The sequence below is a fragment of the Gopherus flavomarginatus genome, chromosome 19 (assembly GCF_025201925.1).
Source record: "Gopherus flavomarginatus isolate rGopFla2 chromosome 19, rGopFla2.mat.asm, whole genome shotgun sequence".
Classification (NCBI taxonomy): Eukaryota; Metazoa; Chordata; order Testudines; family Testudinidae; genus Gopherus; species Gopherus flavomarginatus.
The window spans coordinates 23,830,064-23,842,456 of NC_066635.1; the positions used below are offsets into that span (position 1 = coordinate 23,830,064).

Consider the following 12,393-nt stretch of genomic DNA (forward strand, 5'->3'; position numbering starts at 1 on the left):
AGAGTGATCCTTAACTGCTTGTAGCGGATCGTCTGTGCTTTTTCACGGCTTCTTCCGGATGTTTTGGAGTCTTTCAGCTGTTGATAACATGGGCATCTGAGAACTCAAGGTTGCTTGTAGAAAGGCAAAAAAGGCAACAGTTAACAGAGGCAGCATTGTTTATATCTCAGACAGTTATTCCCATACAGTGAAGGAGTTTACATTCTTCACAATAGCATAATTTTCCCATACCAAAGAGAGCGCACATAACCCACAGGAGCCCTGAAATGGTGGGTAACGGGGACTGATTGCTTCTGGGCTGTACTGGGGTTTCTGTGCGTTGAGGAAAGCAAACAGCTGCAGGGAGCACCTACACTGAACAGTCTCCCAACATTTTCCACAGGAGTTGATCCTGCAGGATATCTCGCTGCTGCGGGGCACCTGGGAAGAGCGGGAGGGTCTTCTACAGCGATGCAGATTCCGCCCTGGCCCCTGTGCGGCTTGCCTGTGTGCAGCAATGGTCCCCCCACCCCTCGCAGCACAGTGGTGCGGACGAGTTAGCCTGACCGGGACAAGGACCACAGTGGCTCTCCCTATAAACTTGTGCAATCGCATTGCCCACGCTCTGGCTGAAACTTTTGAAGAGATTACTGAGGCCGATTACCGAGACGTGATAGACCAAATCAATGGGCTATTCCACATCTAGGCATGCATGCATGCAGCCCTAACCCTCCCTCCTCTCCCGAAACATTTCCATCCTGAAAATAAAAGCCGCTTACCGGGAGCCCGCTCCTCTGCTTGTGCTTCACCAAGTACCTGCTGCTGCGATTGGCTGCCTTCCACCTGGCTTGAGAAGAGCTCCTGGCTGCATGCTTCCTGGGATTTCAGGGTGTCTCCCCCCCACCCCAGTACCCTCACTCTTGGTTTCCTCTTTCTCCGCCTCCCCCCCACTCTGAAGTGTCCATCGTGGTCCTTGGATTGGTGTTGGGGTCACCCCCAAGTATCGCATGCAGCTCTTTGTAAAAACGGCAGGTCGTGGGGGCAGCACCAGAGCGGCGGTTTCCCTCGCGGGCTTTGCAATAGGCACTCAGCAGCTCCTTCACTTTAACCCTGCACTGCAGCGCGTCCAGGTCATGGCCCCTTTCCAGCATGGCCCTTGATATCTGCCCATAGGTATCGTAATTCCTATGGCTGGAGCACAGCTGGGACTGCACAGCTTCCTCCCCCCAAACATAGATGAGATCCAGCAACTCGCCATTGCGCCATGCTGAGGCTCTTTTGGCATGTGGAGGCGTGGTCACCTGGAAAGATTCACTGATTGCACTCCACACCTGGCTGAGCAAACAGGAAGGGGATTTTTAAAATTCCCAGGGCATTTAAAGGGCGGGTCACCTGAGGCCAGGGCAGTAGAGTTCGAAGTGATGAGCAGAATGGCTGAACAGGCATTCTGGGATACCTCCGAATATCTCAGGAGGCTAATTACAGCGCTTTTGGTGGCCACACTGGCGGAGCAGCGCTGCATCACCAGCGCTGTAATCGTTATACCCCAGGCAGAGGTAGAGTACAGCCAGCGCTGCAGCCAGGGAGATACAGCGCTGGATGTGCCTTGCAAGTGTGGACGGTGTGTGAGTTGCAGCGCTGTAAAGCCACCACCAGTGCTGCAACTCTCCAGTGTAGCCAAGCTCTTACTGTCCAGCATGCAACCTCCCAGCCTGTCAAGGTGGATTTCAGTGTGCCACTAGCCTGAGCCAATCTTTAATACTGCTATTCAGTAATTACCTAGAACTGGGTAATCCTTAGAGACACTGCCCTTCCCAGGAGCTGGCACTGTAGCAACAGATGGAATCCAAGGGTTCCTTTGTCAAGTGCTTTGTAAGTCTCCAGAAGAGTTGGAATAGCATCTCTGCATGTGTGGTTTGCTTAACATTGCCTTAAGGTTTTGCCCTTTAGTTTCCAGGAAGAATTTAGTGTGAGATTTTCATGGTGTAATGTTGCACATCTTTGTTATGGCTGGTAAAATTCAAGCCATACATTGGATTTTTTTTAACAAGACCTGATCTATACACAGAGTTTCACCTGTTCATTCAAAGGTGTGTTTTGAACTCAGTTTAGTTAACCCAGTGCAAATGCTGTGCAGACAGTTTTAGACTGATCTAGACAGTGTCATCAGTTTAGCTTGTTACTGGTGCTAGCTACACTAGTGTAACCAGGTTTTGATTAAGAAGTGTCCAAACAGGAGTTTGCACTGCTTTAACTAACCCATACTATTTAAATTCATTTTAGTTAAGTTGATACAACTTGTGTGTAGACAAGGCTTAACTCAGATTCACACTAGTGCCTGCGATTCTGACACTGATCTATGCCTAGACAGACTTTGACTTCACTGCATAGGAATTTCTTTATGCATCTGTTGTCCAGTTTCATTTTCTGTCCTCCCCATCAATAATTGCTTTTAATTACTAACCAGCTCTAGTTTTCTGCACTTGGTTGTTAGTGTTTTTTTGACATTTCCCCACATGGCTCAATTTATTTTGGTTAACAAGCCCAGTATGTTTGAACAATAAACAGACTGGGTTATGTGACTTCCACTGTTCGTTCTACTTACAGAACAATGAGCTTTGGCATCGCTTTTCCCGTAATGGGGAGTAAGAAGAAAGCAAGAGAAGTTGTTCCATACGAGTGACGGAGGGGTTTCCTGTTTCCCTCCTTTCTCCTGGGGCCCAGCTCATTTTGATTCTCCTTCCCATCACCATCCTGTCTCCATGAAGTCACTGGAAGAGGGTGTGCAATCACCAGAGACCCTCCCGATACGACCTGCTACCATCTGTAATGGTTATGCTCCCAAAGGCAGCAACCAGAGTAGGTGGTGACGGCTCACATTGTCACGCTCACTTATCAAAGCTAGTTTGATTACAGCAGACAATACACATCTGTTTAATGGTTTAAACTGCAGAAGGGACCTCTTACCTTTGGGCCTCAGTGGGTATGTCTACTCTGCAGCAGGGAGTGTGCTATTTTTAGCTTGCTAGCATAAGTCTGTCAGCAGCTGGGAGGCTTGTTCCAGATGTAATGTAGCCATCCTGTTTGTTTCTGGCCTCTCCACATCCTCGTTTCTTGTATGTGACTCTGATAGCAGCAGCGCAAAGTGTCTTTCTGGATCTGCTGGAGGCATTTTCTGTATGTGTACCTGGAACTCATCATAAACCCTGATTTGGTTCATCTAATCTCATAAGAAACAGGCCATCTAGTTTCTGTTGGCTCTGGGAACACTTCCCTCTGCAGGATCCAAGCTGGAATACTGCTGTCTGGCATGAATCCTCCCTCCCTCCCTTGGGAATCTGGCTGCATTCTGTTGTGCTGGAAAAGGCACAGAGGATGTCTGTAAATTGTAGCTAAGTAGCTGTGAGACCCAGACCTGAAGAAAAGAGGGGATGTTCCAGCTGATAGGTTTTGCTGCCAAATCTCATTGTGCTGGGGATTGTTTTCCAGATTTGCAAAGTTTTCACATCGGTGATTGGTTTTTGTTTTTTCAGTTGCTCTTTGGGACCTGGGAAGCAGATGGCAAGATTGTAAATGGGAAATTAGTGTTTAAAGGAATTAATTCATGCAGCTCATTCTTGTACCACCATGGTATTCTGCTGTGCCCAGATGTACAACTTGTATTAAAGAACCAGTCTGGCAATTCACTCCTGTTAGTAAATTCAGACTGACTCTTTCTAGAAGAACTTTATTATAACTTTCCATATTTTCTTTCTGCTTTGGACACTATTCAGAATGATTTTACTAAAGGTCACCAAATCTTCTGTGTACAAATGTAACTTTCTATGCTTTCTGGTGAGAACTAGTAAGGGTGCTGCTGCTCATTTTGGAGAAGATTCTAAGCAGGATATTTCCTTGCATTGTCCATGAAAGAAAATAACATCTGTTTGAAGGGACGTGTGCTGCCATTTCTGCTCAGTGAAAAGTATGGTTCTGGGAAGCAGAATCTATCCAGAACATGGTGCTATACAGGTAACAGACAGAAAATGAGGTTAAGAAGCAGCAGAGAGAGTACATTCTGAAAGTCTGGCTAATTAACGGCCCAAGCCAGTCTCCTATCCTTCAAGAGATATCAGATAACATTACTTTGACTCTGTTTTAGGAGTTGTCATTATCAATCAGCTTCTCTGAGGGCTTGTCTTCGCTACTGTGGCACAGGGTGGACACTCCCTACTTCCACAGCAGGGGTTTTTCTAATCCATCTCTCGCAAAGCCAATAGCTAGGTTGACAGAAAAATTCTTTCATTAACCTAGCTGCCTTTTCCCGGGTGGTTCGGTTAATCTAACTGTGGCACTCAGGATACACAATTTTTCACAGCCCCAAGTGAGGTAACTAGGGTTGATCTAATTTTTAAGTGCAGACCAGGCCTAAGTCTTCCCCCGATTCGGAGGAATAGTCTTCCAGTGGTCATGCAAGTTGGCATGGAGCTGTTGTCTTGGAGGTGGGAGGATAATGCATGTTCAAGTAGTGATCAAAACAAAAATCTAAGCTAGTGGCTCTTAAGCTCATTGGTTTCAGGTCTTAAACCTGAGCATGGCAAAAAGAGTTACTGGAAAAAACACAAAGTTAAGCAACTTGCAAGCAATTGAGGCTGTGTTGTACTCTCAAAGCCTGGGATGTCCTAATATTCCTGAGCCAAAAGCAGCCGGTATTGTCCACAGCTTGGGATATTCCCCCTGCAAGAATCCAACTTTTCAACTTTTTTTAAACTATGTTGCTTTAGAAGCCTGAAGCATAAGGTCCTTTTGAGATAACACTGTCTGTGTCTGTGAAAAGAAGCCTAGGTTGTTGTAATAAATTACCCTTCTTCTGAAACACAGACACCTTCAGCCTGTTGGATTTCAGTATGGCAAACAATAACCATTTTGTAGTAGATTTAATAGGATTTATATTGAAAAGTTGCCTTCAAAAAATAACCTTGTGAAAAGAGCTTTGAGCAGAGCGAAAGGGGCACTAGCTTCCTGATTCTACATAGAGAAGGACTTCACATCATATTTACTATAAAGTATTATTTGTGGTTCTGTACAGGAAACAGGTTGTCCAGCTAACCCACTCTAGGCCCTGGCAGGATTTCTTCACCCCCTGTATCTTGGAAAGGATTTTTAATTTTAATTTAGTACTGCAAATATATGTGGCTTTTTACAGAACCTGCCCTGAAGGGTTTTCTCTAGCACCCATTGCTGTAATACAAGTGCTAAGGCATTACAGTCTAACTCAGGGATGGGCAAACTTTTTGGCCCGAGGGCCACATCTGGGTATGGAAATTGTATGGCGGGCCATGCATGCTCATGAAACTGGGGTTGGTGTGTGGGAGGGGGTGAGGGCTCCAGCTGGGGGTGCGGGCTTTGGGGTGGGGCCAGAAATGAGGAGTTCAGGGTCCAGGAGGGGGCTCCAGGCAGGAGGTTGGGGGGGGGTTAGGGCTCCAGCTGGGGGTGTAGGAGGGTGCTCCACGCTGGGACCTAGGGGTTTGGAGGGCTAGAGAGGGATCAGGGCTGGGGCAGAGATGCAGGAGCCAGGGACTGGGATGGGGTGCAGGCTCCAGGCAGTGCTTACCTCAAGCAGCTCCTGGAAGCAGTGGCATGTACCCCCCTCTACCTCCTACACAGAGGCATGGCCAGGTGGCTCTGCGCATTGCCTCATCTGCAGGTGCCGCCCCTGCAGCTTCCATTGGCCATGGTTCCCGGGTATTGGGAGCTGTGGAGGCAATATGTGGAGCCCCTGGCTGCCCCTTCACGTAGGAGTTGGAGGAGGGGCATGCCGCTGCTTGTGGGAGCCGCGTGGAGTGGGGCCAAACCCTGACCTCACACCCCGGCAGAAGCGCTGGAACGGTGCAAGCCCTGAACCGTGCTCCCCAGTGGGAGCCCGAGGGCCGGATGCGGCCCCCAGGCCATATTTTGCCCACCCCTGGTCTAACTCTTGCAAATATGGTAGTTGGGTCGGCACTGAATGTACAACAACCTCAGTGGTGTGGAGAGCAGTATATAGGGGGGCTTCAGGAAAGCTGTTCTTCATGTGCCCTGTCCTGTGGATTAGCATGCATTTAGCTTGCCTCTACCATTGCATCGGTCGCATGCCGTGTCAGGCATCACTGTGGGTTCAGGAAGATTGGGGAAAACTAGCAGAATTAATTTCCTCAGCCTCTGGAGATAGAAAGGCCAGTATTCCAGAAGCTGCTGTTTGTCAGTGAGCTGCTCTCTGCCTTTGCTTTCCCAGGAACTGAGCATGCATTTTCTGCAATCTTGGGGTGGCTACTGGGGCTCATCATTGAGTGGAGAGCTATTTGGATGCAAGTCTTTATTTTTAGCTTGCCTAGAGGAGATGGATCTGCGTGTGTAACTATAACATACTTGTGCTTTCTGCTTGTGCTGCAGGTGGCTGCTGTGGCTCTGATCTAAAGCAGTATGTGTTCGGAGGCTGGGCCTGGGCTTGGTGGTGCATTTCTGACACACAAAGGTAAGGAGAGCGGTCTCCTCTTGCTTGTGTCTTTTGGGTAGGTAAACCTTCAGGCTGACAGCAGTACCTTTAGGAACATAGAATTGGCCAAACAAGATCAAACCATTGGTCCCCGTCAAGCCCAGTACCCTGCCTCCAGCCATGGCCAATATTTGGTGTTTCAAAGGAAAGCTCCACCGCCCCCTGTGATGCCTCTAAACGGTTGTGCAGTGTTGTAGTAGATGAAATGATGAGAAGGAGCTGAAGATCCTTTTTGGCCGTTGAAGAATGTCCTGAAGCATGAGATCTAATTACACTCATTTAATGATGGTCTTTCAGGGCTGCTAACACCTGCGCAGCCCTCTTTAAATCCAGCTGTGGGATTCAGCCTCCGGCCATCCTGCAGCTGGTCTTTGTGATACTTCAAGAAATATTTCATGCTGTTTCAATGTACCATCTATTCATGTCGTCCTATTCAAAATAGCACCCACCTAACCTGGCTGCGTGCTCTGTGTAGATTATTTGCACAGAGATGCCCAGATACCAGGGCGAATGATAGAGAGTCTCCTTTCAGCTGAGGTATTCTTCAGACAGATATTGTGTGTCTGCATGCCCTCCCCCTTAACATTTATTTTATTTTTTCCAGATACCTCAAAATCAAACCAAATTGAGGGGCTGTGTCTATGTTTAATGTTAATGAATTTATTTTTCTTTCCACATTGCTAAAATCAGTCAGTTTGGGGGAAGTCAAGAACTTGCAGGGGGAAGTTTGGGGGAAGTCAAGAACTATTCCCCTTGCAGTGAAGTGAAATGCAGTAACAGCAACACAGCTGCTGCTTTGCTAAGAGGCTGTAATAGAGGTGCTCTGTAGTGGGCGCTGGTTTTCCTTTGTGGCCAGTTTGGTTTGTCCATCAGTAAGTGTAGATGCTCCATCAGGAGAGCCATTTGTCAGACTCTTATTGCCAAGCCAGTCTGTTTACTAAGGGTGCTGGTGATTTGCCAGTGGCACTGAACATACAAGGGGAGGGATGGAGTGAGGAGCAATTTCCATCTCCTCTTACTCACGTCTATTTTCCTAAAGGTATGCAGCCCTGCATAGTTTCCAAAACTAACTGTTACTTTGGGATTGGGCCCAAATTTCTGTTTAAAACCAAGGGATTTCCTTTGTCTCCCCATTCCCAGCCATGCATTTTGCTTGCTGTTTATTGCTGCTTCAGTCTTTGAACTAACATGCTGTGATAGTGCTGCTGTTGTCCTAATGTAACTGCTTAGTCTGCAGGTCCATGGGAATGTCACAATAAGTAACACAGTCGTAACACTCAGCTGACCCGTGAGGGCTCCTCCGCACTTATAAGAATTAATAGGGAAAAGGAGAAAGACGAGACTTTTTGGTTTTGCAATGAGCGTGAAAGCCAAAGGGTTCTAGTTAACCTGCACTGACAGGCCTCATCACTTGTTCTCTCGTTTGATGTTCTGCCACTGTCAGGTGTAGTTAGCATGTCGCTGGCCTCACTGTGCACCTCCATCGCAATAGAAATGACACTTTGTCTTAGACGTCGTTCGCTTCGGGTTACCCACTGGGTCAGTTAGCTTGTGGGCATAGCAAACTCTCATCCGATGCTGTTTGCACATGATTCACACCACCTGTATAGGACTCTCTTTTGGTGGCTGCCACACTAGGTTGTTCCAGTGGCAGGGCATTCTAGAACTCCGACTGCATGTGAAGGCTGTCAACTAACGCTTGCCGTTTTAACAGACTTTCTAGTAGCGCTCGTGTCAGTTGGGAGAGTGAAGAAAAGCCCAGCTCTGGCGTGCAGCACAGGAGAACTGATGCTTTTGGTGCGGTGTGTTTTCAGTGTTGTCAGGCTTTTCCCCCACACCGCTTCAGAAGTCTGACCCCATGTGAGTGTTGGGAGAATTGTTACACTTTGAACAGATGGCTGCTGTCCTTTGTGATTAAATGGTTCTCTTTTTGAGTTTCTTGAGAAACCCCAAAGAGAGGGTCTGACACGTCATTTGCAGAAGGAATGAACTTATTGAAGGGGCCTGAGGATTTGTCTAAAGAGTTAAAATGTGGGATGGGCCCGAGGGCAGGGAGAGATTGTAATTTACTAAATGGTTGTACGCTAGTTAGTACAATGGGGCCTTTAGGTGTTGCCACGATATAAATGTTAATCTTTTACTTAAAAAAAAGTCTGGGTCACCAGTCATTGGTTTCACGAGGTGCATAGGCTTAGGCTATGTTAACACTGCACTTTCATCAGTAAACCTTTTGTCGGTCAAGGGTTGGAGAAAACCACACCCCTGCCCGATGAAAAGCACTGGTGTGGACAGTGCTCCCGGCAACAACGCTACCGCCCCTCGTTGGGGGTGGTTTTATTTTGTTGGCAGGAGAGCTCTCTCCTGGCGACAGAGTGGCTACACTGCGTACCTTACAGCTGTGCCGCTGTAAGGTGTGCAACGTAGACATGGCTTTAATTACACACATTGTAGAGAGCTCAGAGGCACCTTAGCAGGCATGCCAAATCCTGAGTGGAGGGTCTGACTCTTCTTCCAAGAGCCGATGATCTCCTGAGTAACTCTAAGCACAGTGTAAGTCATGAAGCTTCCTGCATTCACATTTGCCTGAGGGAAGGAGACTTTCCTTCTCTTGAGCTAGAAAATCTCCACAGGAGGAGCAGTCAGAGGCAAAGCCAGAACAGCTGCAGTTACTGCGCAGTTGTCGGAGTGAAGCCCTGCTGGTTCTGAACTGGGAAAACAGAGTGATTATTAGGGCTGGTCAGAAAACAGAATGTCCATCCCATAGAAAATTTTGAGATTTCATAAAACATTTCATCCTGATTCAGGACAAAAATAAACAGCCTTGGAAATATTCGGTGGTCAGAAATTCTGACACTTCAAATGTGGAGGCCTGGAATGGAATGTGTCAGCACATGGGCAGCAGGCCTAGCAGGCTCCTGTCAATTTCCCTTTCTCCTGGCAGGCAGAAAATGAAACTGACAAGGTGGGGACTGTCACTTCATGTTCCCAGTGGGAAATAGAATTTTTTGGCAAAATTGAAAATTCCCTGAAAAAAAAAGATTTTGCAAAAGGCACTGACAGAAAATTCCTAAACAGCTGTAGCAGCAATGTCCAGGTGGCAGGAAGCGTTTGTTTTGCAGAATATCTAAATACATGATTCACAGCCAGAATTACAGAGCAAACCATATTGCATTTATACAGTCTAAATAAAGCTACTAGGCAGTGTCAGCTCCCCCTGCCCCAGGCAGAGAGAGACTGGGCTTTGTCTAATGTAAATCTTCCCAGAAGTGGTAAGGACTCAGGAGTGGGCAGCGGGAGACATGGAAAGTGATAGGGGAAAATGAAAACCTGAAAGTCCCGTCTGTCCTTTGCATTGTGTCTATTATTCTCTGGTAACTGCTTTGTGTATTTGCTGTCCTACCCTTATTTATCGCTGCTCAGACTGTCTTTGGAGGTTATGACCATCCTCTGTCGCTGTGAGAATATTGAGACGTCGGAGGGGGTCCCACTGTACGTAACAGGGGTTGCACAGGTAATAACCCACCAGCTTCCTAACATTGTGTCTAACCTTCTTCTCTCCCTTCCATTTTGTGCAACAGCAGCAGCAGGATAACAGAAACACTAACTTTTCCTCTAGTGGGACAAGAACTAGATTTCAACACCCTCCTCTTCACCCCCGTCTCTGGTGTTTGCCTTCTGGTGCACTCCATAGCTCTGTAGGTAATGTAGAGAGATGCTACTGACGTATTCCAAATTCAGGGCCAAGCTGATTCCTTTCAATAATGCTGCAGACATTCCCTCTTTCCTCTGGGGGCGCTGTCCTCCTCTTGTGGCATGGGAGAACACAAGAGCATCCAATAATCGCAAGCCAAACCCAGTTCAGGCTGATTTGAGATGGGAGGGGCAAATTGTGATGCAGGGTTTTTGCTGTTCAAGTTAAAGCCTGCGTGTGGAAAATTCCTCCTGTGACTGGCTGATTGACTTGTTCCCAAACTTGTGCTGTGAGATTAAACCTAGCCTTTCTATTTCCCACATGGCGGTAATGTTGTGTGTTTTAAAAGCACAGTATGGAAAGAGTCCATCTTACTTTGACTGATGTTTGTATGGTGCCCAAAGTATCTATGTAAGTGCTTATTATTTATCAGTGTGAGTTTCCGTCCACTGGGCTGAATCTTAGTCTACTCCAAGGGCTCATGTACGCTATAGCTACAGCAGAACTGGGGACTCGTTACCATATTTGTTTTAGTTCATAGCATAGCTAGGACAACTACAGCCTGTGCTAACTGTTAAATGTAGTCACAGCTATAAACTCATGTGGCAGGGATACTCAGTTGTATGCACTGTACAGCAGGATCTGTGTAGTCGGCGCCCATGCCTGCATGCCGGTTTAATTAGGGTGGTTGCAGAGCGCAGGCTCACTCCACTACATTTGAATGACTTCACAGAATGGTAAAGTGGCCTATTCAGTGGACACTGCTGCCTACTCATATCTCATGCCTGTGAACTGATGTTCGCTGACATAAACCCTCTGACCTGTGCCTCTTTGATTTGGTTCAGAGCTGGTTTGTAGTGGCAGCTAGCCAAGTCATACTTACTCTCCTATAACTGTTTCAAAATTCCAATGCCTTGTATTATATGTATCTAAATAGGTCTGGGGCACGCACGCAGCTCTGTGGCTCTGTCTAACTCCTGCCAGGCAGCATCCTCTGTTCTTCCAATCCCTGACCCTCACCCTCCTACGCACAGAGCTCTGCCAATGTACTTTGGCCCAAACTAGCAAGGAATGAAGAGGAAAAAGTATCAGATTGATACAGCCCAATGATTTAAAGTTCCTGTTGGTTTGGCTGATACTGAAGAGTAGGCATGGACCTAGAGGGCCCAGGACTCTCCATGTCCATAAGCTTTGAGTCACTGAGGAAATAGGAGCCTGGTTGGATGCCTGGAGCTGCCCTGAAGCAACAACCTACATCTGGATTAGAATGACCAAGCTCATACACCCAAAGTAGGGTGGCTCTCAGTCCTGGATTTCATATCCTGATTGTCGGAACAGTCGCTATTTAGAAATCAACTCCTGGCCTGGACAGTGAGACTGGGAAGGGTGACTTACAGGCCAGGATGTCTTCAAAATGTGCTCAACTCTTTCCCTAGAGTGCTTCTTGATGAATTTCTGAGCCTGTGGGGTCTGTACAGATCTTGTGGTCTCTGTGTAGCTACTCCAGTTAGAGTGATGAAATCTGGTTGGGCGTTCTCAAGCTGAGACTGTACTTTTAAAACGAGTGACACTGACCAAGCAGATCATATGCTGCCTTTTTACTGGGCAATTTGTAATATACAAACTTTCAGATAAAGGGGCCTTTGGGGGTTAGCCTATAACCTGCTAGTGAGCTCAGTAAAAGGGAAGGCGTCACATGATCTTGTTCGGTCTGGCTTCGAGGCCTTTCTCTGTTTGGAAAATGTCTAAGCGTTATTTGAAAATCTTACTTCCTTGGCCAAAATGACCTCTCTAATTATGAACAGCGTCACTGGACAGCATCCTTTACATTACCTGGATGGAGTGTGGCAGGTAGCCTGGGGCAGGAGGTACAGGGGAAAAGCTGACAGTGTGTTACCTGGAAACGTGCAAATGTTCTACGTTTTTTGGCAGGATTTCCCTAGAGATAATGACGTTACAGCCCAGGTGCGAGGACGTAGAGACGGCGGAGGGGGTAGCTTTAACTGTCACAGGTGTGGCACAGGTACAGTAACTCCAAACATCATTTCAGGAATGCATGCCTCTAACCTACCTCCTCATTTTTTCCTCTTAGAAGAGTGCTGTAGTCCAGGAACAGAGGTTATCTGCTCTGAAATGAATTCTTGTATGAGAACACTGTCTCTGTTGTCGGTTCATACAACGGCATGTCCATGGAGTGAGGGAGGAAGGG

General features: G+C 47.2%; 1 protein-coding gene across 8 annotated transcripts in view; it reads left to right on the forward strand.

Moving 5' to 3' along the window:
- The window catches only part of FLOT2 (flotillin 2), a 32,207-nt gene that overhangs the window by 6,661 nt on the left and 13,153 nt on the right, over positions 1–12,393 (forward strand). For 2 of the 8 annotated variants that reach the window (XM_050929272.1, XM_050929276.1), the window contains 3 exons: positions 2,587–2,838; positions 6,391–6,472; positions 12,117–12,207. The exons of 1 other annotated variant lie outside the window; for it this stretch is intronic. In XM_050929272.1, the coding sequence (XP_050785229.1) occupies positions 2,742–2,838; positions 6,391–6,472; positions 12,117–12,207 (270 nt within the window). In that variant the 5' untranslated portion in view covers positions 2,587–2,741. Of the gene's footprint in view, positions 1–2,586; positions 2,839–6,387; positions 6,473–9,913; positions 10,005–10,433; positions 10,596–12,116; positions 12,208–12,393 lie in introns of those variants that run through there. 5 more of the 8 variants (XM_050929271.1, XM_050929274.1, XM_050929273.1 and 2 more) reach the window with 5 other exon arrangements.